At 41.6% G+C, this 26,497-nt stretch overlaps 1 protein-coding gene across 10 annotated transcripts; it reads right to left on the reverse strand.

Moving 5' to 3' along the window:
• Positions 1–532: 532 nt before the first annotated feature.
• LOC101823211 (zinc finger protein 426) lies at positions 533–26,485 on the reverse strand. Of its 10 annotated transcripts, none has more exons than XM_040729700.1 (9): positions 26,468–26,485; positions 26,134–26,203; positions 20,780–20,871; positions 10,864–10,986; positions 9,169–9,251; positions 7,350–7,476; positions 5,421–5,501; positions 3,918–4,000; positions 533–3,471 (listed from the first exon to the last, which is right to left on the reverse strand). In XM_040729700.1, exons 4-9 carry the CDS (start codon positions 10,886–10,888, stop codon positions 2,212–2,214), a joined length of 1,659 nt encoding a protein of 552 aa, XP_040585634.1. In that variant the 5' UTR covers positions 10,889–10,986; positions 20,780–20,871; positions 26,134–26,203; positions 26,468–26,485; the 3' UTR covers positions 533–2,211. The 10 variants fall into 10 exon arrangements, with proteins under 10 accessions (XP_040585634.1, XP_012974851.1, XP_040585637.1 ...); XM_013119397.3 differs by having other exon boundaries at positions 26,438–26,470; XM_040729703.1 differs by lacking the exon at positions 26,468–26,485 and adding an exon at positions 26,438–26,464 and having other exon boundaries at positions 10,864–10,989; positions 20,780–20,875.
• Between the last annotated feature and the right edge of the window lie 12 nt (positions 26,486–26,497).

Consider the following 26,497-nt stretch of genomic DNA (forward strand, 5'->3'; position numbering starts at 1 on the left):
CTCACCTCCAGTGACACCTCCTCCAATAAGGCCACACCTCTAACCTTCCCAAACAGTTCCACTAGTTGGGGACCAAGCATTCAAACATAAGCCCTTCTCATTCAAACCACCACAAACCGGATCTCAACCCTGGCCAGCCTCAAACTTACTATGTCAAGGGTAATTTTGAACTCTTGCTTCTTCCTCCTGAGTACTAGGATTACAAGCATGTTTTTTGTTTTTGTTTTGAGATGGGTTCTCATGGCACCCAAGATGGCCTCAAACTCACTATGTAAGCAATACTGGTCTTGAATTCCTGATCATTCTGGCCTCATGCCCCCAAGTGTTAGCACTAGGTTAGTGAACCATTATTTTCATGCTATTTGTCTTTTTAAAATTGATTCAGCGGGGTGGTGGGGGCACAGACCTCTAATCCAAGCAATGGGGAGGCAGAAGCAGGTGGATCTCAGAGCTCATGGACAACCTGATCTATAGATCAAGGGCTACATGGAGAAACTCTTGCCTTAAAAAAAAAACCCAAACCAAAACCAAAACCAATTTACTTATTATTTTATTGCATGAGTGTTTTACCTACATGTACTTATGTGCAACACATGACTGACACCCTCAAGAGCCTGAAAAGAGCATCAGATGAGCAGGACCTGGAATTACAGACATGATTGTAAGCCACCATGTGGGCACTAGGAACCAAATACTATGTCCTCTAAAAGATTAACAAGTGCTCTTAACCCCTAAGCCATCATTTTATCCCCAGCCCTTGATTGGACGTTTAAAGATTGGATATTGAAAACAAATGTGGAAAGAAAGAGGAAGGGGGGGAGGAGCAGGCAAGATCTTGCTGAATAGTTGAATAGCACAGGTCTTAAACTCAATCCTATTCCCACCTCTCAAATTTTAGGACTGTACAAACCGGGGCCACTGCACTCAGACCTGCATGTAACTAAAGCGTTTGGTAGTCTAAAGGTTTATTTGTATAGATTATTATCTATATTTGTTAGAGCTGATGCAACTAAGTAACAGCCCAGGTAGCTTAAAAATGGTTATTTATTTCTTACAATTTGGAGGCTGGAAATCAAGATCAGTATAACTCAGGCAGTTTCCTGTGGAGGCCATAGTAGAAACACTTGTGGCAGCCATCTGTCTCTATTTGTAGAAAGCCATTTGAAGATTTCCCACGTTTCTTTGCATGCATCCTGCTGCACCTTAGCCTTCTGAGGACATGAGTCACTCTGCTCTAATGGACTCATTGCAACTTCCTTTGTTTTAGCTTTATGTGTGTACGTGTTTTGCCTGCACATGTGCACTCTAGATGTGCTGAGTGCTCACAGAGGCCAGAAGAGGGTATCAGATCCCCTGCAACTAGAGTTATGATGTTGTGAGTTGCCATGTGAGTGCTGGGAACTGAACCCATGTCCTCTGCGAGAGGAACAGGTGCTTGTAACTGTTTGAGCCATCTCTACAGTCCCTCATTTTAATGTGAAAAATGTATTATTATTGGGGGCTGGCTAGAGGGCATTTGTGCCACAGCATTCACATGGAAGTCACAGACAGGACACCTTTAAGTGTCAATTCTCTCCTACACTGTGGGGCCCTAGGGATAGAATGCAAATTGTCAGTATTGTATAGAGAATGCTTTTATCTGCTGAGCCATCTCAACAGCCATCATTTCAGTCCTTTAAGATTTTATTACTGTGGCGTATATGGGAAAGTGGACAAATATATGGATGTCAGTGGGCAACTTCAAGGCATTGCTTCTTCTACCTTGTCGAGGCAGGGCAGGGTCTCTCTTGTTCTTTCTGCCATGCTGCACATTCCAGGATAGCTGGCCTGCAAGCTTCCAGGTGATTCTCCTGCCTCTGTCTCCTGTCTTGTAGGATTGCTGAGAATACAGATGCATGCCACTATATCTGTCTACTTCACATGGTTGTGGATCTATTCAAGTTTTAAGACATTCACAGCAAGTGCTTTTATCCACTGAGCCAACTTGCCAGCATTCACTTTAACTTTTTGACATGGAATATTTGTGCTGTCCAATATGGCTTTACATTTATCACCCACCTTCAGCCTCCTGAGCATCTACCACACAGCACTGCTCCAAGCTATGTATATAATTGTAATAGTTTCTCCCGAGTGTGAGTACCATCATGTCTTCAAAGTCAACTAGAGCAAGTAATTGCTTTCTCACACAGCTAACATCAATTAAGCTTTTCACTAGTGAGTTCTTTCATGTCTTCGAAGTGAACGAGGATGACTGTAGGCTTTTCCACACTGCTGACACTTATATGGTTTTTCTTCTGTGTGAGTGTGACTTATTTCATGAATTCTGAAGGAACTGGGACAGATGAAGGCTTTCCCACACTCCTTACATTCATAGGGCTTCTCTCCAGTGTGGGTTCTTTCATGGATCTGAAAGGAAGTGGAATGACTGAAGGCTTTTCCACACTGCTTACACTCATAGGGTTTCTCTCCAGTATGGATTCGCATGTGAATTTTAAGGTGAGTGGAATAGTTAAAGGCCTTCCCACATTCCTTACACGTGTATGATTTTTTGGCATTGTGAGTTCTCATGTGATTATTAAGACATGAAGGATAACCAAATGCTTTCCCACAAATTTTGCACTCACATGTCTTCTCTTCAGCATGCATTTTCAAATGGCCATTAAGATTTGAAGAGATAGCAAAGGCTTTCCCACATTTGACACAGACAAAAGGCTTTTCTCCTGTGTGAGTTCTTATATGTTGAATAAGTCGTGAGGATGTAAGGAAGGCTTTCCCACATTCCTTACATTCATAGGGCTTGTCACCATTGTGAGATCTTACATGTATACTAAGACCTGAGTACTGAGTGAAGGCTTTCCCACACTGATTGCATACATAGGGCTTCTCTCCAGTGTGAGTTCTTCCATGGATCTGAAATGAATTGGAATAATTGAAGGCTTTCCCACACTCCTTACATTCATAGGGCTTCTCACCAGTATGAGTTCGCATGTGAATATTTAAATATGCAGGGTATCTGTAGCCCTTCCCACATTCCTTACATCTGTAAGGTTTCTTTGCATTGAGAGTTTCTATAAGAACAGCAAGTCTTGAGTTTACAAAACTTCTCCCATATTCATTCCAATCATAAAGTTTGTCTCCATTGTGAGTTCTTCTTCTATGTATCTGAAGGTGTGACTGATTAATAAAAGACTTTCCATAGTCACTGCATTCCAAAGAGTTCTCTTGTGTAGCAATTTTCTGATTGACCTTCACTGGGATCATACAGGTTTCTTCACTCTGACTGAACTCAGAAAGTTTCTCACCAGCACACTTTTTCTTCTGAACCACTGGAAAGTCTTTTCTATACTGACTACAATCATAATTATCCTGTGTAGTGTGAGTTTTCTTATATGTCTTAAGGGATGAGAGTTCACTGATGAAGTCTCCAGATTTTGTCCAGTTAAAGAGCTCCCTTACATTCTGGCTTCCTGTCTGCAGGTAAGAGGGAAGAACAAAAGAACAGCATTTGTTTTCCTTTGCAGCCAATTGGTAAGGTTATAACCATTTGATAACAAAACAAAAATAATTATGATTATTTGTCACTACATGTGAATGAACTATATAGTTCATACTTTGTTAACTGCTCACAAGTGGTGTGATTAAACACTTACTCCAGTATGCTGTGTCATCTGGCCTAAACTTTAAAAGATTTCTATACCATTCCAAGAAAAAGATGTATTTGTATGAGTTCTGAAGCAGTGAGTTTCATTACATATTGGGGGCACAACTTCATATTATTTCTTCAGACATTTGTTCTTGGGTATTATCTGCTTCTCGCAAACCTCCTTTAATGAAATTACTAGTTTTCTCCCTCAAAGGGCTTTAAGTCTCGAATTTTCTTTGAGAATAAAAATAAGGTTTTTTTTTTTTATTCTTACCATTTGCATCCCATTGAATATGTTACCCTTCAAAAATTTCTGCTGGAATGTTGAACATTTGGTTTCAAGTTGCATTTTCCATTCTGAAATAAAATGGAAAAATAAAGGTAAGAGTTTAGAGGAAGAAATGGAAAACGGGAGTTGAAAAACAAGGCTTGAGCTAGAGAGATGGATCAGTGGTTAAGAGCACTGACTGCTCTTCCAGAGGACCCAGGTTCAATTTCCAGCACCCACATGGCAGCTCACAACTGTCTATACCTTCAAGACCTGATCCCTCACACAGACATCCATGCAGGCAAAATACCAATGAAAATAAAATAAATTTTTAAAAAAATTTTTTTAAAAATAAGGATTTTTTATTTTGAATTTTAAAAGGTATAAGAAAGTAGAAACAGATGAGGATTTTTTTTCTGTTCTATTTGTGAGACTAAGTAGCCAAGCCTTGATCTCACTACACAGTCCTCACTGTGCTGACTTTATAACCATTCTGCCTCAGCTTCCTGAGAAGAATTACAAGATTGTGCCATCATGCCAGGCAAAGATAATGACACTGGATCAAGCTTTTAGATAGTATTAAAAGTTGATTCTATAAAATTAAAACTAATGTTAAGCAGAAATTATCAGGGAAAGAGAGCAGAAAATTTCTAGAAAAAGAGCATTTCTCAAAGCAATAAGTTTAAGTAAACTAAAAGAATATTGGAAGTTGAAGATTTTCCTTCTTGCTTCAGAGTTCTGAGACAAATTTTATCTTGAACAACTTCCTTACAGGAGCTGGACTTTTTAAATGGGTAAAGTGCTTACTGTACAAGTTCAGATCCCCAAAACTCACATAAGGCTTAGCATGATAGCATGTGTCTGTAATTCCAATGCATTTATGACAAGATGGGAGATGGAGACAGGAATATCCTGAGGGCTGCTGGCCTACCACATGGTAAACAAAGACACTGTCAAACGAAGTAGAAGGTGAGGACAGACACAAAAGGTTGCTCTCTGACGCCAAAATACATATTATGGCAACCGACATATATATATACACATCATACAAAAATATACAAGGATTTCAGAGTTTTTAAAAAATATTCATTATCATTCATTCACTTACTGTGTGTGTGCACGCACATATACATGTGTCACAGCATGCATGTAGAGGTCAGGGAACTTTGGGTGTTGGTTCTCTCTTTCCACCAAGTGGGCTCCAGGGACTGAACTCAAATTGCCATGCTTGGCTGCATATGCCTTTACCTACTGAGCCATCTCTCCCAGTCCAACACAAGGGTTTTGTTTTTAAGTTTATTTCAGTTATAAACATAATAAACTTTCATTAAATAGAATTTGCAAGCCCAGAGATGGTGGTGCATGCCTTTAATCCCAGAACTAGAAGCAGAAGCAGGTGGATCTCCATGAGTTCAAGGCCAGTCTGATTTACAGAGTGAATTTCAGGACAGCCAGGGCTACACAAAGAAACCTTGTTGGGGAGGGGGGGATATTTCCATGAATACTGACCTGGGAAAACTATCTTCTGACCTGTACTAAACTCTTCTTGTTCCAACCAAGAGACCAGACTGGGTTTGATGAGCTGATATCCTGTTCACAAGGTGAGACACATTGGTGAGAAGGCTTAGACAGAAAAATGACAGAACTTCCCAGGGTTCAAGAATTAGAATTTTTGCTTTTTTTTTTTCCCCTTGTTTTGCCTACTTAGCCTGTGGCTAGCTTCAAGTTCAGCCTCCCAATGTTCGAATTCCAGATGTGTGCCACCAAACCTGGCCGGGAACTAGAGTTGTAATGACAACAGATAAATTATTTTTAAGTAGCTAGTAAGTACCACCTGTCTATGCCTCAAAAGTTTAGTTTACTCTGGAGCATAAGACCCCAATTAATTTAGTCATACATATATTTACGAAGCACTGAGTTTTCTGGGCCCTGTAAGTGAGTCCTATCCTGATCCAGGACTTTACTCTTATTCAAACAGAAGTAAGAACTGCAACAGCCAGAATGGGGGTGTGATGCACACCTTTAATTCCAGCACTCGGGAGGCAGAGGTAAGTGGATATCTGAGTTCAAGGCCAGCCTGGTCTACAGAGTGAGTTCCAGGATAGCCAGGGCTACAAGAGAAACCTGTCTAAAAACAAAAAACCAAAAGAGAGAGAGAGAGAGAGAGAGAGAGAGAGAGAGAGAGAGAGAGAGAGAGAGAGAGAGAGAGAGAGAGAGAGAGAGAGAGAGAGAGAACTACAACAAAAACTCTTTGTTCCTCTAGGGAAATTAACGACAAGTAGTTCATATATAGTCACAATCATCACAGTCATCAAGATAATCAAACTTTCTACTTATTACGTTGTGTGTGTATAAGTGTTCATATATGTGGGTGTGCTTCTGTATATGTGGTGGTTAACATCACACCTGATCTTTGAGAGCTGGGGATCTAACTCAGGTCCTCTTGCTTGAGTAGTAACCACCTTACTTACTGAGTCATCTCCCAACCCCTTCCTTAATTAAATATATGGATTTGTGGGTATGTATGTGTGTGGTATATGTGTATGTGGTATATGCACACATGCGTGTAGGTGTGCACACTTGTGCCCACATGCAAAGAACAAAGGAGGGTGCCGGGTGCCATTCTCTAGCATTCTGTCTTACTTCTTTAATGCAGTCTCTTCTGGAACCTTGGCTTCTGTTTTACCAGCTAGACTGGCAGTCAGTAAGCCTCTGTGATCTTCATTCAAATCTCCCCTCAATTCCACACTAGGGTTATAGATGCATTCAAGACCACAACCAGGTTGTTACTGGGATCTTCACCCCAGGTCCTCAGCAAGGTATCTTCTTTTTTTTTTTTTTTTTTTTTTTGGTTTTTCGAGACAGGGTTTCTCTGTATTGTTTTGGAGGCTGTCCTGGAACTCGCTTTGTAGACTAGGATGGCCTCGAACTCACAGAGATCCGCCTGCCTCTGCCTCCCGAGTGCTGGGATTAAACGTGTGTGCCACCAACGCCCAGCCCCTCAGCAAGGTATCTTAACCACTGAGACATCTCAAGACTCCAAGAGAACTCACTGACACACAAATGATAAAAGTTTTACAATGAGGTTTCTAATTTAGCCTATCAACATGGAGAGGGAAAACATACTTTCTTTTTGGGGTGGGGGGGACGGGGTTCAAGATGGGGTTTCTCTGTGTAGTATGGTTGTCCTGGAATTCACTCTGTAGACCAGGATGGCCTCGAACTCAGATCTGCCAGCCTCTGTCGCCTGAGTGCTAGGACTAAAGGCATGTGCTACCACTACCTAGAAAAAATTTTAGAGACCTTAGACTTTTTGAGAATGACCCCAGTACATTAAAACATATTTAGAGTGTTATACACCTTTAATCTCAGCATTCAGAAGGCAGAGGCAAGGGTCTGTGAGTTTAAGGTCAGTTTGTTTTACCTACTGTAGCCTACCTACTGTGGCCAGGTTCTTGTAGTTCTCCAGCATCACATCTCTGTAGAGGCATCTCTGGGCTGGGTTCAGGGAGGTCCACTCCTCTTGGGTAAAGTCCACAGTCACATCCTTAAAGCTCACTAAGTCCTGAAATATTGCAGACATGCTGGTTTTAGCCAAATGAGATCTTTGTTAATGAACATGAAAGGATAAGGAAGTGGGATGAGCCTACAGAAAACTCCCTAGCCTCCAATTATCTAACACCAAGGTCAAGTGGCTTTATAAACTCCTCTTTAAACTCATGTGTACACGTGTGCACGTGTGTACACATGTATACTGAAAGGTATACTTGCCTCTGCAAGTTCATGTGAAGGCCAAACCTTATTTTCTGACAGAGTTTTTCATTAAACCTAGAAATTGCAGTTTCAGCGACACTGGCTGATCTACCGTCTCCACCCCCAATCCTGAAATTATAGACATGCCAAGTTTTACATGGGTGCTGGGGATCAAAACTCAGGTCGCTGTAGTTGTACACAAGCCCTTTACCATTGAGCCATCTCCTCAGGACCCTCCCCACCTTTTTGCCTTGCTAGAGATGGAACCCAGAACCCTGACTGAACATGCTAAGGAGAACTCTACCACTGAGCTCCATCCTCAGCCCTAGCCTCACTCTCTTACTTTCCTCAAGTTACATAGCACTGCTGAACAGGAACTGGTACCAGCAGCACACAGAAAATATCACGGTATTCTCTGTATGATGCACAGTGGTCAGCATTTCCTATAAATGTGATGGATGTGCGACATGAATAAATGTCTGTAGAAAAGGAGACTGTCATCTGCCAGAGAAGTCAACAACAGAAGAAACATTCAGTTGACCAAGGGCCAGCAAGATGGCTCTGTGGGTAGTTACTTGCTACCAAGCCTGATGACCTGAGTGTGATCCTCAGACACACATGATGTAAGGTGAGAATTGACTTCGGCAAGTTGCCCTCTAAATCATATAAACATTTGCATCTACACATGAGCACTTGCATGCCCAGCCACACACAGATGTAATAATAAAAGAAATATGAGGCTGGGCGGTGGTGGCGCACGCCTTTGATCCCAGCACTCGGGAGGCAGAGCCAGGCAGACCTCTGTGAGTTTGAGATCAGCCTGGTCTACAAGAGCTAGTTCCAGGACAGACTCCAAACCCACAGAGAAACTCTATCTCAAAAAACCAAAAAAGAAATATGAGTTGACACCATGAAGATAAAGCCAGGTTATTACTGAAAAATCAGGACTATCTGTAAGCTTCCAAGTCACTTAACAGGAGAGGTTTTGTTGTAAGTCACTGTCAACTTGACACAAACCTAGACATAGCTGGGAATGGGGAGTCTCAGTTGAGGGACTGCCTTCATCAGAGTGGTGTGTGGGGCATTCTTGATTTCTATTGAAGAAGCAAATTTCAACACACTATAGGTGGTACCATTCCTGGGCAAGTAAGTCTAGGAAGGTAGCTGAGCAAGCCAGGGGCATGAGCCAGTACACAGATTGCACCATTGGTCTCTACATCAGTTCCTGCCTCAAGTTCCAGCCTTGGCTTCCCTCAGTGCTTGATCATGATCTGAGAATTGTAAACTGAAACGAATCCATTTTCCCTCCAAGTTGCTTTTGGTCCTGGTGATTATCAAGGCAACAGAAGGCAAAGTATGATAGGCTCCATCTCTCAGGAAACTGTAACAGGGAACTAGATGCTTAGATGAGGCTTCAAACAGCTCTAGAGATAAGTTTGTCCAGAGGAAACTGTCTACAGATAGAGCATTTTCAATGTGTGTGTGTGTATGTATTTTTTTTTACCTGATAATTTGTCAAGCGGTTAGTCAACATCCTTTCTGCTGATACTTTTTCTTCTTGAAGGCAAACTGAATCCCCTGAAAGATCTTATGGAAAAGGAAGCAGGTATGAATACTCAGTTGTCCATAATTTCATTCTCAGGCATAGAAGTCACTCCACCCTACTACAAAGCCTTATGTAACCAATAACTACATAGTGATGTCTCCCTCCCTCCTATCCTCCATCCTCCTTCTTATTCTGTATCTCTCAATATGTTTCTCCCTTTCCTTCCTCTCTCCCTCACTTGTTCCCAAACACACACACACACACACACACACACACACACACACACACACACACACAGAGTGCTCTTCCCCACCTTATGTGCCATAGAATGCTAGAGTAGTCCTGTCCCATCTACAACCTGAAAGAAGGATGGCAAGGGATGCTGCTTATTAGAATAACTCTATTAATAACAGCCCCATTTCACAAGTAAGGAAGCTTTATGCCCTGAACATGCTACTTTATCAGTGCTGGAGCTAGAGCTCAGTCAGTACAGTACCTGCCTAGCACATGTGAAGCCCCAGGTTCCATCTTAGCATAAAATGGGCATGATGGTGCATACCTGTCATCCCAGCTAATAGGTGGAAGCCAAAGGATCAGAAATTTAAGGCCATCATAAGTTACCTAGCAATTAAAGGCTACATGGGCTTTCAAGGTGCCCTATCTCAAAAAAGAAAAATGTTGGGGGATGGAAAGATGGTTCAATGGCTAATAGCACTGGCATCTCTTCTAGAGGACCCAGGTTCAATTCCCAACATCCACATGGCAGCTCACAACTGTCCAGTCCAGGAGATTTGACACCCTCTTCTGGGCTTCATGGGCACTGCACACACATGATGCATAAACAAATACTAGACATACATATAAAAATAAAATCTAAAACAAAAAATGGTACTTTGTCATGATTATAAAATTTACAATGAAGACTGCACCTTTTCCCTTATAACACACTCCAGAGACATTACAGATATCCCTTTGAGTCAGCAAGTGGTAAAGGCTCTTGTTACCAAGCATGTCAACCTGAGTTCAATTCCAAAAGATCCACATGGTAGGAGAGCACTGAGTCCTAAAAGTTGTATACACATATAAACACACACACACACACACACACACACACACACACACACACACACACACACACACACACACACACACAAAGAAAAAACACAAAAATAAAGACAAAATCCTCAGAGCACATTTCAAGTACTAGATCCTTGGTTGGAAACACTTGAATCATGTAATTATGCCCTCTCCTCTTCACTGGCACAGGACCAAGGCAAACTCAGAATCTGCACAGCTGTTACCTACCAAGTATCTTCTCAAAGCATTACCGCTTGCTCTTAAAGCAATATCTCATGTACATTAGTGTTTTGTTTGCACATATGTCTAGGTACCAAGTGTGTACCTAATGTCTGCAAAGGTCAGAAGAAGACATCTGATCCCCTGGAACTGGAGTTAGACAGTTGTGAGCCACCACTTGGGTGCTGGAAGCTCTTCGCAAGGGCCACAGGTTGAGCCATCTCTGCAGTCCTGAGAATTACCTTTTTCAAGTATATAAATAATCAGCAACTTAAGCTATTCCGGTTCAGAACACAGTGCTAGAAGTTCCTAGGATAACCTTAGGAATTCTCCTGAGAAACAATCAGAAGACCTTACCATGGGACGAATCAGTCGCTGCCATCCTGTAACAGGGAAGTGTGTACAGATAGTCCTTTCATGGGGCTATCATCACTTTAGTGCAGCTGGTGAGTTTCAGTAGACAGTGGCACTCTCCATTACCTGCTGTACACAACCATTAGCACTCCTGTAATACCAATCACTAATTAACATGAATTACTTAGTCATTATCTGTCAATCATCATACATTAGCTATATGCAGGAAGTACACATGAAGATCACTAAACACAGTACTCTGAAATGTGAATTCTAGTGATACTAGCTGCCATTTACTGAGGAATGCTATGTATCACACTGTGCAAGGAGTGTGTGTGTGTATGTGCAGACACATGTGCAAGCATGTGTTTAATTAATCATTATAACCAACCTTCATAGTAAATACAACTGCCCTAAAAAGATCTACATTCAAAGCCAAGTACAGTGGTACACGACTGTAATGCCAGTGCTGTGGAACAATCTTTTTGTACACTGTGAATATTTGTTGCTCTCGCTGGCTTAATAAAGGGCTAAGTGGCCAATATCTAGGCAGGTTAGGTGGGACTTATGGACGAAAAGAGTATGGGGATGGAGAAGGGTAGAGTTGCCAGCCAGAAACAGAAGTAGAAGATGAACACGCCGTGCTTAAAAAAAAAAAAGGTGCCATCACATGGTAGAGAATACATAAGAAATGTGGGTTTACTTGTAAGAGCTAGTTAGTAACAAGCCTAAGCTATTGGTGGATCATTTATAATTAAAAATAAATTGTTTGGTTATTTGACAACAGGCTGCTGGGACAGAAAATTCTGCCTACATGCCAGCCCTTGGGAGGCTGAGTCTAAGCTAGCCCAGGAAACAAAACAAAACCTTGCCTCAAAAAGACAGGGAGCTGGCAAAATGTCTAAGCAGGTAAAGGCACTTGCCTCCAGGCAGTATAAGCTTGACAGCTTGAGTTTGCTCTCCAGGACCAATGTAAAGGTGGAAGGCAAGAACCAACTCTACAAACTGTCTTCTGACTTATACTCATTAAATGACATGTGCACCCTTGTCCCCACATCAGACATTACATACACACACAGAGAAAAAAATCACAAAATTTAAAACACAACAAAACAGGAAAGGATTTATATTCAGAGAGCATTTGTGATTGCTCATTTATCACCCAGTTTAGAAATGATGATGCAGGACTTGAAGACTGATAAAGACTTCTTTCATTAGTATGCAAAGTTGCTCTCATTTTAACAAGTGGTAAAATTATAGGTACAATGAGCAGATGGTTATTTCCTTGTGTGCATGTTTTCTGTCTATGTAGAGGTTAGAAGGTGTCTGGTACTCTTCCCTATCTTTATCCACCAATTCATTTAAGGCGGGTCTCTCCCTGAACCTGGAGCTCACATTTTCTCAGCTATGCTGAAAGCCTAGATCCTGTTTTGACATATGAGTGCTCAGATCCAAAGCAAATATTCTTAAACACTGAGCCATTTTTATGATCCCAAAATAATTCTTTGGATTTCAGGTAGATTTTTGATGGTAGCGGTATTTGAAGGTGTGGGAGATGGAACTCAGGATCTCATGCAGGGTAGACAAGAGTTCTACCACTGGCCAGTGTTAAATGTAAGAATGTGATTTAAACAGTAAGCAACCTCAGCAAGTCTTGGTAGGAAATGCTGAACTCAAAAGACACGCCTTCTCCTCTTGCACAGGGAAGGCTAGAGCAAAGTCAGCCCTGTTTAATACCTATTTTATGGGTCTTTTCAGAGAACCATCTTTTAGCAAATTTTCATTTTAGGGTTTGTTTGCTTGCCTGAAAACAAGATCTCACTATATAGCTTAGGTTAGCCTCCAACTCACAGAAATCCTCCCACTCAGTCTCTTAAATCCTAAGATTACAAGCAAGTACCACCAGCATTTCTTCCTTAAGTAAATAGTGTTTCATTTTTTTCAATAGTTTGGTTTTATTTCTTTCTCAGTTTTTTTTCCTCCTGAGACAGGTCTCTTCAGTTCAAATATACACATCTTAAGCATGCCCTGGAGTTTTGACAATGGCTTATGTACCAATACATGCCTAAACAAGATAAAATCATCTCTGCAGAAAGCCCAGTCTTCCCTTTCCAGTCCTATCTTGAATTTGTGATCTTCTTGCTTCAGCTTGCCAAGTACTTGAATTACAGGTATGTACCACAATGTCTGGCTCCCAGACAAGCATTTCTGGTTTTTTCTTTTCTTTTCCTCTACCAGATATAATAATCTGTAAATGAAAACGGGACAAGTTTTTTTCCAAATGTTGATTGTGGAGGCAAAAAAGCCAAAAATAAAAAAACAAAATTCCAGAGATGCCATGTAGCTGCTAAAGGAGTAACATGATGGAGCATTTCGGGGCTGTGGGACCTGGCTGGAAAAAAACTCCGTCTTCACAACTGAAAAAAGGTATAGGCATATACCAAAGGGTCCAACACTACTGACACTGAAAGAGCACCCACAATCCAACGACCTCACCCCAGTGGTCAGCCCAGGCCATGAGGACAGGCTGTACAGTGTTCTCACTCGTCACTGCAAGAATGCGGTCTGTGGTCATTTCCGGGCAGTCAAGGTTTGGGAAGGGAGGCCTCTGCACCCGCCCCTCCCCGTGCAGCTGTGGACACAAACCCACAATGGAGTTTCTTTCAATTGCCAGTCTTTTAAGAAGGTCTCCTAAACTGAGGGTCTTCTCCAAAGGCCTACTTTGCCACCCCTACTGTCTTGACTGTCTCAAGAAAGAAAAAGGAAGGAAAGTGGATACATCTATCTATCTATCTATCTATCTATCTATCTATCTATCAACAACTGAAGATGGAAAAAAGGATTTTTTTAAGCTGATGAACTTACATATTTGGGGTTATTTTGGAGATTCCATTGTTTCATTGTTCGGTCTGTCTTTACACCACTATCATTCTATTTATATTGGCAATCTATTTGTAATGTATCTTTGAACCCAATAGTGCAATGCCTCCAATTCTACTCTTTTGGAATAAGAGCACTTTATCTGAGCCGGGCGGTGGTGGAGCACGCCTTTAATCCCAGCACTCGGGAGGCAGAGGCAGGTGGATCTCTGTGAGTTCGAGGCCGGACTGCGATAGCCTCCAAAACAATACAGAGAAACCCTGTCTTGTAAAAACCAAAAAAAAAAAAAAAAAAAAAAAGAGAGCACTTTGTCTGTTGAGCTTTTAAAAATTTATATGAATTATGTGACTTCATTATTTCTGTAAAATGTTTGATAAAATATTCACTGAATATGTGGTGGTAGTGTGGACATTCTAAAAATTATTATTTCTTCTAATCCATTAAAACAAGATAATTTTCATTTTAAGAAAAAGAGAAAGAGGAAGGGAAGTGTGTTCCTTGCTTTTGTGAATTTATTACTTGAGTTCTGAGGGAAGTTTCATGAGTGCCGAAACCCCCAACTTGTACATAATTGACAGTTATTTCTTCTGCTATGACTTGTGAATAGCGTGAGGTGAGGCAGGCAATTTCTGGTCAGTCTGTTCCTCATTTCTTGTGTAGTTTCCTTGCCCTAAGGCAGTGATCACCACTGGGGTTAAATCCAAGGCTAGGATGACTCTTGATATGCCTGCATGTTTTCACCATCTTCAGACATCTTTTCTTCCCTTGCCCTTATGCCTGCTGGGCTTGCTCTGTTGTGTTTGTAATAAATAAATCATTGTGATCCAAAAACAAAAACAAAAAACAAAATTCCTCACTCTTGCTCCAGTGACTTGTGATGCTTCTTTATCCAACGGGAGCTTAACCAGTCCTGGCATCTCATCCCAAATGGCCAATCTTTACCTCCCCCCTTTATTAATAATTGGTTTTCTAGTACAATATACCCCGGTTACACCAATCTTAGAAAGGACAAATGGCTGGACCGACAGCTTCCAAAACAATACTGAGAAACCCTGTCTCGTAAAACCAAAAAAAAAAAAGATGTGTATAGTGATGTACACCTGTAATTTCAGTACTCAGGAGGCAGAGGCAGGTGTATCTCTGTGAGTTATAGGTCAGGCTGATCTGCATACTGAGTTTCAGGCCAGTCTGGTCGACAGAGTGGTTAGAGACCCCATCTCTACAAACAAATAAACAAACAAACAAATAAATAAGGTGACCTATACTTCCAATAAAACAAAAATGCTACAGTGACTTGTACCTCCAAGCCTATCTCTGGGATCCTGAGATGAACTTCAGATTTAAATAGAGGGCAAGAACCATGCATACCTATGCAGTTCTTGTTAATGTATGGTCCCCTCACCATGACTGCCCAGGCTCCAGTCCCTCCTGCATGATGATCTGACCCCTTTCCAAGACAGTCCCCTCCCCTGATCTACCCCTCCTACACACACTGTATCCCAGCCTTTTCCTTCTCCCGACACAAGAATCTTATAGAAATACCAATTGGAGTGTCTGTGATTTCAATAGTCTGATATCCAAAGTCAAGGTGAGAGTGATCACCAGTCTCTCTTTAGAATACCTTTATTTCCAATTTCTGAAGTTGTGCCATCAAGTATCAACTAGATTTAACTAAATGACTGTTCATAGCACAAATTTAGGTTTCCAGGAAATGTTACATTAAGAATGAAAGGGTAAGAACAACACCTGCTTTGTGCACTCAGCCACAACTTGACTGCACACACCAGCATCCAATGTGATTTTCTTATTTGTTTTGTTTGTTTTTTTAAGACAGGGTTTCTCTGTGTAGCCCTGGCTGGCCTCTAGAAATCCACCTGCCTGTTTCCTGAGTCACCCAGCTATGAATTCCAGTATTTTTTCAAGTGTATGTATGTGCACTATGTGCATGACTGGTACCCAAGAAAGTCTGAAATTCCAAGTATTCCCCTGGAACTGAAGTTACCGATGGCTACAAACCATCACCACGTGAGTGCTGGGAACCAAATATTGGTCCTCTGCAAGAGCAGTAAGCACTCTTGAGCCATCTCTCTAGTGCCCCCACAGCACTGTTCATGGTTTTTGTCTAAAAGCATACTAATTATTACTATTATTATTGTGTGTTGTGAGAATCAGTCTACAACTGAACATGTATAGAAGTAAAGGGCAACGCTCAGTTCTCTCACTGTGAGCTCTAGGGATTGAACTTGGGTTGTCAAACTTAGGAGCAGGCCCCTTCAGCCGTTGAGTCATCTCAATGGTCCTTTATGTATTATTATTATTATTACTATTATTACTATTATTGTGTGTGTGCACGCTCTCATGTACACAGGTGTGTGTGCAGGTATATGTGCCATGGTACACAAGAGAAGGCACGCAAACAACTTTGGAAAGCTAGTTCGATCTTTCAACTATGGGTTCCAGGGATTAAATTCAGATCAAGCTCACATAGTAATTTTTACCCATAAGCTTTACCCACTGAACCATTTCAATACCCATTTTAGCATTTTTATTATTACTGTATGTATGTGTGGGTGTGCCCATGATCCATGGCACCCATGTAGAGATCAAAGAGCAATTCTGGGGAGTTGACTCTCCCCTCCCACCATGTGCTCCCAAGGATGTCCTAAGGACATCTACCTTGGCACCAAGCACCTTTGCCACTGAGCCATCTTACTGACTTCTTTCTCTTTCTGATCATCCCAAATCTAGATGTGGACCTTTACTCCTGGTGATTCAACTTTGTGTTTGAATGTGCATGTGTGTACGAAAGAGCAGGCATGCCACCTATGGAGGCCAAGAAGAAGGTGCCCAGGTACCTTTAATCTAGAATTACTGGGTGCTGGGAACTAAACTTGGATCCTCTGGAAGAACAGTAAGTGCTCTTAACTTGCAGAGCCATCATTCTAGCGGCACAACTCAACTGGGAATGTTAACACTTGTCACCTGGGTTATGAGATATAAAAGACGGGCAGAACAAAGTGGCTTAGCTCCCACAGGTTAATAAACCTAACTGGAGAGCCACATATGACAGAACGTATCTAAATTCCTACTATTTTAACGGGGTGGCCAGAGGCTCAGTTCAAGTCATTCCTGGCTATACAGTGACATTAAAGCAAACCTTGAAAAACAAACAAACAAAAAACAAAATCCACATAATTAGGGACTGGAGATGACTCAGTGGTTAAGAGCACTGACTGTCCTTCCAGAAGACCTGGGTTTAATTCCCAGCACCCACGTGGCAGGTCACAGCTGTAACTCCAGACACCCTCACAAAGACATACATGCAAGCAAAACACCAACGCACATGAAATAAAAATAAATAAAATTTTTTAAATTCACACAATTAGAAGAATACCATTAGACATATGGCAATGTTTGGAACCCAGTTCATAACCAGACACTCTTGTTTGATAGCCCACGGTAGCCTTGAACTTTCTACTCTCCCGTTTATGCAGTGCTAGAAGGAGAAGTGTTGAGAATGTTGGTCACTAAAACATAATTTTGAAGCGGGGCGGTGGTGGTGCACTCCTTTAATCCCAGCACTCAGGAGGCAGAGGCAGGTGGATCTCTGTGAGTCCGAGGCCGGGCTGGACTGATAGCCTCCAGAACAATACAGAGGAACCCTGTCTCGTAAAACCAAAAAAACAAAAACATAATTTTAGAACATACTTGTCTGCTCTAAGAAATATACAGATAGCAGAACACAGCTGGAATGGCAAAAATCTGGCCTTCTGCTATGGGCAGTCAAAAGCCTATTATTCATTCAATAAGCACGGGGGACCTGCAGGTTCTCTGCCTCCACTGTGGGTTCCGGGATCAAATCAGGTTCCAAGTCTTGCATGACAAGTGCTTCTGCACACTGAGTCACCCACTGGCCCTGGAGCAAACAATCTCGCCAAAAGCAACTTAAGGGATGACGGTTTATCAGGCTTTCAATTAGAGACTATAGTCTATCACCAAGGGGGAGTCTAGGCATGAATTCAAGCAGCTATTCACATCACATTGACAGTCAAGAGCAAAGAAATGAATGAATCCTTGCATGCTTGCTTGCTCTTCTGTCTTATACATATAGCTCAAAGCCCAAAACTAGGGAATGGTGGCACCATTAACAGGCTGGGACTCCCTATAGGAATTAACAATTAAGACAATGCCCTCTCAGACACGCCCACAGGTCAATCTGATTTACACAGTTCCTTCCTGAGACTCTTTCCAGATGATTCCAGGTGGGTAAGCTGACAATTAAAAGCTAACAGTCACATCACAAAGGAGAAAAATGAATAATCCAACAGGATGGGCTAAATGAAGTAGGAATAGGAGCGCAAAATAGAAGACGTATGGGGAAAGACAACATTAAAGGCCTTTTGAAAACATTGTATAGAAGCCTACCTTCCGAAAATATATATAGGCTGGGCACTGGTGGTGCACACCTTTAATCCCAGCACTTGGAAGGTAGAGGCAGGCGGATCTCTGAATTCGAGGCCAGCCTGTCTACAGAGCAAGTGCCAGGATAGGCTCCAAAGCTACACAGAGAAACCCTGTCTTGAAGAATATAACAACAACAAAAGAAAAAACCCTAAAATATATACTTATATAGAAATAGTTTAAATAGAATTATCGTATAACCAGGCAACAATGTCCCTACTGAATATACTATGGGCTAACAAAAACTTCAGTACAGGAATGGATTACTTCTCTTGGTGGTATTGCACAGACTTCCAAACATTACAGACTATGGCCATCACTCTTGGTTACCCATCAGAAGCTGAGAATAAGACCCCATTGCTGAAGACACCACATACTTGATTCACAGAACATGAAAAAATCAACCTGCTCTTAACTGGTGCTTCATCTCTACTGACTAGCTTTCATAGTGCTGAGTGCTATGCATGCTATTAGAGAGGGGGGGGGGAATCACCAATCATTTTTTAAATATATGATTATTTTTATTTTATAGTCATTGGTGCTTTGCCTATATGTGGGTGTGTGGGTGTCATGTCAAAAGCCCTGGAACTGGAGTTACAGATAAGTGTGACCTGCCATGTGGGTGCTGGAAGGGGAGCTGGTGCTTTTAACTGCTGCTGCACCTCTCCAGGCCCAGAGTCATCAATCTTACCAGCTGTGAACTCCACAAGCTACAGTAATGACCACCCTGGCAAGACATGCCCTCTGATGCAACAGGGGCACAAACGTTATGGGAGTAACCAAACTTTCTGATTGGATTTAAGACCCTCTGCACAAGACGCAACCCACACCTAGCATTATCAGAGTCGAGAACCTATGGCTAGTAGGTCACAGACCATAGGAGACAACCTACCACTACTATTCTGCTAAACAGACATAGTAGTAAATGAACTCATGACTTATCACTATGTCCATAGATTAGTGCATCTCCAAGTCTTCATCAGAAAAGTTTCCTGCAGCAGAGTGTTCAGCCCTAAATGAGACATCAATATCATACCCTTTCCCTCAAGGCTCAGGAATTTTTTTAAAAAGGGGAATAGAAAAGGTCAGAGGCCACAAATGACTATAATGAAAGCATTTCCCAGACATACCACAGCACTTGCACAAATGAACTCACAGTGGTTATGTAACATATACAAGACCTCTACAAGCTCAAGTCATACAAAATTCCATCACAGAGGGGAAGGATGACATGAAGTCTAACACTAGCAGAGGAATGACTGATAGCTTATGGGAGGAGAGTCAGTTGTCAATTTAAAAGTATGACCTCTTGTAGGTTGTCTACAATTCAGTGGATGGAGTATTTGGGCAACACAAATTAGACTAGAAAAGAGAAGAAGAAAAAGAAGAAGAGAAAGAGGAAGAGGAAGAGGAGGAGGAGGAGGAAGAAGCAGAAGCAAAAAAGCTAGGTGGGAAGGGAAATGGGAACTGATCTGGGAGAAGTTTGGAGAGGGAGTGAATGTGATCAATATACACTATTAAACTCTCAAAGGGAATAAAATTAAAAAATAGCCATCACAGGTACATTGTATGACAGAACATAATTCATGTTGCCACTGAGTGACTTCAAAGGGTCATTATAAGGTGTTAGCTGGAACCTATGGCTTGACTTTGGTGTAAATACTAGAGGCTATGAATTTATGTCACATACTATTAACACAGAACTAAATACCTGAATTGCTTCAAAATTTACACTCATGATCAATCAGTCTGAAAAAAGAAGGTGACTATGGAACAACAAAATATTGAGAGACCATATTCACTTAACTTTTATTACAGTATATTGTTGAAAGTATTCAATTTCTTAACTATTTGTTCAGCTCTTACTGTACTGAATTTATAAAATAATCACAGATACATATGTTTAGGGACAGAAAATGATACACATAGAGTTCTACACCCTCTACAGTTCAAGGTATCTACTGGCATTCTTAGAAAGTATCAACCATAGGACTTGGGGAGATGGCTCAGTGAGCAAAATACTTGTAAGCATGAAGAGATTGAGTGTGGACCCTAGCACCCATGTAAAATCCAACAGGTTGGCACGTGTCAGTAAGCCCAGCGCTGGAGGGGGTGTTGGGGTCAGAGACTTGTTAGCCAGCAGGTCTAGCTGAAATTGTGAGCTACAATTTTAATAAGAAACCCTATCTCATGAACTAAGACAGGCAGAAGACACAGATGTTGACCTGAGTTCCACGTGCTATCTAAACACATAAACATTCACATGCATATGTACACAGAATACACAAATAATTAAATGATGTTAAAACACATTTATTAAAAAGAGATTCTCTCCTTAGATAAGGGGAACATTTTATTGTTCATTTCACTCGGCAACCTACAGATGATCCAGGGAGAAAAGAACTCATGTGACCATTGCACACTGCTTATGGTTTCATTATGGAAAACATAGGAAGATGAGTAAAGAGAAATATGTATGCTGCTTACTGGGGGCCCCAGTTGAAACCAAAGATGCTGCTATAAGGGGGAAAAGTACTCACACAATGTGGCAATACGAGTAAGGTATGGTAATACAGACCTGGAATTCCAGCACTTAGGAGGTGGAGACAGGAAGTCCATGAGTACAGGGTCATCCTCAGGTACACTGGGAGTTCAAGGCCAGCCTGAGTCCTATCTCAAAACAAAATCAGACACCATAGTTAACAAGGAAGAATATGCTAGCAATTGTTCCACAGTTTACATGTGAGAGGGTTAGCTAGTTGAGCACACCATTCAATGCTAAGGACAAGCTTGAGCTGCATGACATTCATAATGCAACAGTACCCTCCCTATAGCATGCAAACTCTCATTGCTATGCACACATCAAACCCAAGATGTTCCTTGTAAAGCCTAGGAGAGAGAGACCTCCACCTGGGCACAGGGAAGGGGAACAGGACCCATTGTTCCTAGTTATCATTTATCAGAGAACCCAGATTGACTCCACATCAGGCTGGGCCTTAAAATCTATGGCAGCTTTATGGGATATCCATGACCTGGAGTATATGGGTATGGAGAGTCAAAGACTCAGCATCTGTGATAGCCTGTTCTCAGACAGCCTAGTAGGTGCGTCATTTGCTGTCTTGATGCACGGCCCAAAGCTGAGAAGGGCAATGTCTTCAATCAGAGGAGTAAAGCAACAAAAGGCTATGGGGACAGAGTCCACAAGGCATGAGAAATACTGATAAGACTTCTACAGTCAAGTATTGAAGTGTACTAACATATCTGTTAGTTTCAATTTGTCAATAAAACTTTAAAACAGAGGATACATTCCCACCAGAACTAAAAAAGCATTGTAAGAAGCTCATTAGAAAAAGGGTGCTCCCAGGCGGTGGTGGCACACACCTTTAATCCCAGCACTCAGGAGGCAGAGGCAGGCAGATCTCTGTGAGTTCGAGGCCGGGCTGGACTGATAGCCTCCAAAACAATACAGAGGAACCCTGTCTCGTAAAACAAAAACAAAAAAAAAAAAAAAGAAAAGAAAAGAAAAAGGGTGCTCACCATCAATCCCAGAGCCACACATGGTGCAAGGAGAACCAACTCTCTCAAGTTGCCCCCTGATCAACACCTCCCCCACAATAAATGTAATTAAAAAGGAAAGGAAAGGATGAGTGAGTAAAAGATACTGTGTTTGTGTGTGTCATTAATAGTGTGCCATGGCCAGTGAAATGGTTCAATGGGTAAAGGTACTAGCTACCAAGCCTGAAAAGCTGAGTTCTACCCCTGGGTTGTTAACAGACAACCAATTTCCATAATTGCTGTGACACTCCTGCATGAGCACAAGCACCCTACACATGCACGCACACACACACGCACGCACACACACACACACACACACACACACACACACACACACGTGAAAACAAAAGGTGCCAAATGAAAATCCTGGAAGATACTAGCAATGTCATACATGTGGCCCTAGAGAAAAGGGTATACAGTAAAAATGTTGTCTGAATGGACTATGTGTGGTGACAAAGTTGCTGCAGTACCTCAAAGGCAGCCTGGAAAAGTACACTATGTTCACGCTGGAAGAATGAGGCACACTACAGATAACAAGCTGCTGAAATAGGTGCAGAGGGGCTGGTGAGATGGTTCAGTGAGTACAGTGTGAGCTATGCAAGCCTGCTGACCCAAGTTCAATCTCCGGAACCCACATCAGGAGGAAGGAAGGGGAGGAAACAACTCTACAACATTGTCCTCTGACCTGCATGCACACACACCCACACACTTCACACACAATAATAAATTAAATGAAAAGGGGAGCTGGAGCGATGGCTCAGCGGTTAAGAGCACTGACTGCTCTTCCAGAAGATCCATGTTCAATTCCCAGCAGCTCACAGCTGTCTATAACTCCATAATCTGACAGCCTCATACAGACATACATGCGGGCAAAACATCAATACACATAAAATAAAAACAATTTTTAAAAAATTAAATTAAATAAAAATAAACAGGCACTAAAAGGAATGCATTAGTCAATGTATAAATAAAAAATATTTACAAGTTGTTGAATGAACAGAATTAGTAGCAATATTCAATATGGTATACAGGAGCTTTAATTATGGACTCACAACACTGAGATTGCAGTAATATACTGCATGGTACCAGCCATGAAAATTAATTATATAAACTTTGGATTTTGAGTTGGATCAGAATATAGAACTCTTATTACTTACACATAACAAAATTTACACATATACTTTATAGTATTCACATTAAATTACACACATATAGAAATATATAAATCTCAGTAGTCATGAGGCAGGAGAACAAGGAAAGAAACATGTGTTACACAGTGAGTTCCAGGCCATGTAGGGCTACACAGCAGGAATCTATTCCAGAAACCGTAAATGAAAATGTAAAGACTGATGTAGTTATATAACCTACTACATTTTATTGTAAGTTCTTGAATGGGGCTCATTTTTAAATCACTAACTCAAGGTAGACACACCTACACTCTCAATGTGGGAACCCTGAGGAAGGAGGATAGAGTCCAAGGCTGGCCAGCCCTACAACATAGCAAGACCAGATAATTAATAAATACCCAAACTTGAAGTTTCAACGTTCCTTTATTTTACTCATTTCAGTTCACAGCCAGTAAAAACGGGGGCTGGGGAGCCGGGAGGGGGGAAGGGGGGACCGGGATGGGACACGGACGACACGGGACTAGCATTATAGGTCACCCAAGCATTACAGCTTCTAAGAATACAGGTGAGTGCTCTTACTCACTTGAAATGGCCAAGTGATTTCAAAACAAACACCTTGTAGTTACAACTAAAAATCTATTTTCCTCAAAACAAGTTTTAAATGAGGTTAGAAAAGATTGATTCAGAAATTGCTATATAAAGAAAAAGGCCTGGGAAAAAATTAATGTATGTCAAAATAAAATGTATGTATCTCCTCTGACCTAGAACACATGACCTTAAAACTCACTCTGACAATACACCTCCATAAATACAGGTAAGGGGGAATAAAAAGGCCGACAAATTGGCTAAAGGCACTTGCAGCATATGCCTGTCTACCTGAGTTGGGTCACCACACAAAAGAAGAATCAACTCCACAAAGCTGTCCTCTGACCAAACCATGTCACCATCATTCAGGTATAAGTATGCACACATACTAATTAAACAAACGTTAAATTTAACATTAAGAAACAAAAAGGCAAGGACATGCACTCACTGCAGGTAATTAATGGATGTTTAAAAAGTTAGGTGGGATGAGAGCTGGGGTACCAGACATTCCTCCTGTCATCCTGTCAAACTATCAGCAAAACAAAGTGTTGGGGTTGTGGCTTGGTGCAGAGTGCTTGCCTGGCATACCCAAGTCCCTGACTCTAATCACCAGCACTGCAAGCAGAGTGCTGTGATGGTCAGGACTTTTAGCCAACACCAAAATTCAGACCACAACAAATGGACGTTTCCATAAAAAAATATAATACAAATACGTAACATCTACAGATTATCTTCTCCATAATCTTTTGAAATCTTTGACGGTGACAATGGAAAGCTCTGGCACCCAAATTTACTGAAAACAAGATGTGCCTGTTAACCCAGCATTTGGACGACTAGCCTGAACTACATGACACACCATCTCAAAAGAGAAAGGGAAATTTGTGCCTATCTGTTCAACCATATATGGCAGCTTGTCTACTATAAATATACAGCAAATTAATGGGTAACCTTTATGACTTATAAATAAATACAATAGACAGCTTTTGGTTTTATTTTTTGATACAGGTTCTTGAGGTCCAGGGGGACCTCAAACTTGTAGTGATACTCCTGCCTCTACCTCTCAGTTATTGGGACTGTAGGTATTTGCTACCAAGCCCAGCACAGTATAGAAATCTTGAACGGATCATATACCTCCAAACATCCAGAAGCTTGCTTTTTTTTTTTTTTTTTTTTTTTTTTTTCCGAGACAGGGTTTCTCTGTATTGTTTTGGAGGCCATCCTGGAACTCCCTCGGTAGACCAGGCTGGTCTTGAACTCACAGAGATCCGCTTGCCTCTGCCTCCCAAGTGCCAGAAGCTTGCTTCTTAAAAAAAAAAAAAAAAAGGAGAATTTTGAATGTTTATAGGTCAGATACCACATGGCATCATTTTTAATTTCCAGTTCTGGTTTGTGGTGTTGGGAATCGAACCTAGGGCTTCACACATGCTAGTCAAGTATTCTACCACTGAGCTACATTCCCAAACAGTTTTTAATTTCCTTCTTTTTTTAGAAACAAGCTCTTACGTGATCCAGGTTGGCCTACAACTTACTTATGGCCAAGGATGACACTGATCTCCTAATCTTCCTGCTTCTATGGATTAAGTGCTAGGATTACAGGAGAGTGGGCTACTACACTCAGTTTATGTGGTATTAGAGATTGAACCTACGGATTTGTGCAAAATAAGCAAACACTGTATCAACTGAACTTCATACCCAACTCCATTCTTTAATTTTCTTGATGAAATCTAGTAATTTTCTTTTGTTTTTCAAGACAGGGTTTCTCTGTGTATTTCTGTCTGTCCTGGAACTCTCTCTGTAGACCAGGCTGGCCTCAAACACAGAGATCTGCCTGCCTCTGTCTCCCAAGGGCTGGGATTAAAGTCGTGCACCACCACAACCCTGTGACATCCCCCATTGTTTTCAGTTTACATTTTCTATCTAGTAGAGGGAAGAGCAAACAAACTTTTCTGCAAAGAGGTGAATGTACCATAACAGAAACTGGGCCATGAAATATGCAAGTACATTTAAGATTTTTTTTAAGTGAAATGGGGGTGTGTGTGGGAGAGAACACACTAATTTACCAATCTTATTAGTTAATTCTACAATTCTTACTAATGTTTACTAATATTTCTTCTGTTAAAGTCCACATTTTTAAGCAGCTTGGTGACGAACAGGGCTAATACTTACGAGAAAATACATGTAGCATGCCATGGATTTGATTACTAACTAGTACAAGGCTATAAAGGGGATGGAGAAACAAACACAGGCCTGGGAACTTTAGACGTGCAGAATAGCTCTCTAATGTTTATTGCGTTTTTGTTTGCTTTTTAAATACAATGTTGCACTATGTCACAATGGTTAGCCTGGAACTCACTATGCAGACCAGGCTAGTGTGGAATTCATAGAAATCCTCTCGACTTCTGAGTGCAGAGATTTTAGGGCATGCACAGCCACACCGGGCTGGGGTTTCTTGAGTGGGCTTGAGGTCTGCTAACATTTACACTCTCCCAAGAAAAGACGTACATTCCAAGTAACTAAGAAGTATGTCTTTGTATCTGAAGCTAATGACCAAAATAAAATACACACAAAAATACGAATCAAGCTCTCCACCGAGACGTTCATTTCTATTCTTTTTTTTAAAAGAAACACAGCCTTTTCCAAAAGTCGCCTTTCACGAAGTGCTCACCTAAGGCGCTGAAATCACAAGGTTTACGAGGCCGATGCTCGCAACTACTCCAGCGAAAATTCGTTCCCTTCTGAGGAAAAAAAACAGAAAACCAGCTTTTCCCCATGAGCGTCGCTTTGGGGGGCGGGAGACGCAGACACCGCAGGGCGCGCCTTCTGGGCGCTTTCCCGCCCCGGGACTGAGAGCCCGAGTGGCTCAGACTTGGCCACGTCCGGGGACGCCGTGGCGGGTGGGGCAGAGCTTGGCACCCTCGACCTTCTCCTTCCCCATCAACCTCGGGCAGTACCCGCACCGCGGAACTCACGAAGGCCACAGCTACCCAGGAAGCTCTTACGTGCAGGCGCCGGAAGAGACGGTCGCGGTC

The sequence above is a fragment of the Mesocricetus auratus genome, unplaced genomic scaffold (assembly GCF_017639785.1).
Source record: "Mesocricetus auratus isolate SY011 unplaced genomic scaffold, BCM_Maur_2.0 Super-Scaffold_100022, whole genome shotgun sequence".
NCBI lineage: Eukaryota > Metazoa > Chordata > Mammalia > Rodentia > Cricetidae > Mesocricetus > Mesocricetus auratus.

Coding starts and splice junctions, on each gene's coding strand:
- LOC101823211 (XM_040729700.1), bottom strand. CDS start 10,888: ATGGCAGCGACTGATTCGTCCCATG. Junction 7,477..9,168: donor ACCGCTTGACAAATTATCAG/GTAAAAAAAAAT, acceptor GCAATATTTCAG/GACTTAGTGAGCTTTAAGGA. Junction 4,001..5,420: donor TCAGAAGATAGTTTTCCCAG/GTCAGTATTCAT, acceptor ATTTTATTTCAG/AATGGAAAATGCAACTTGAA.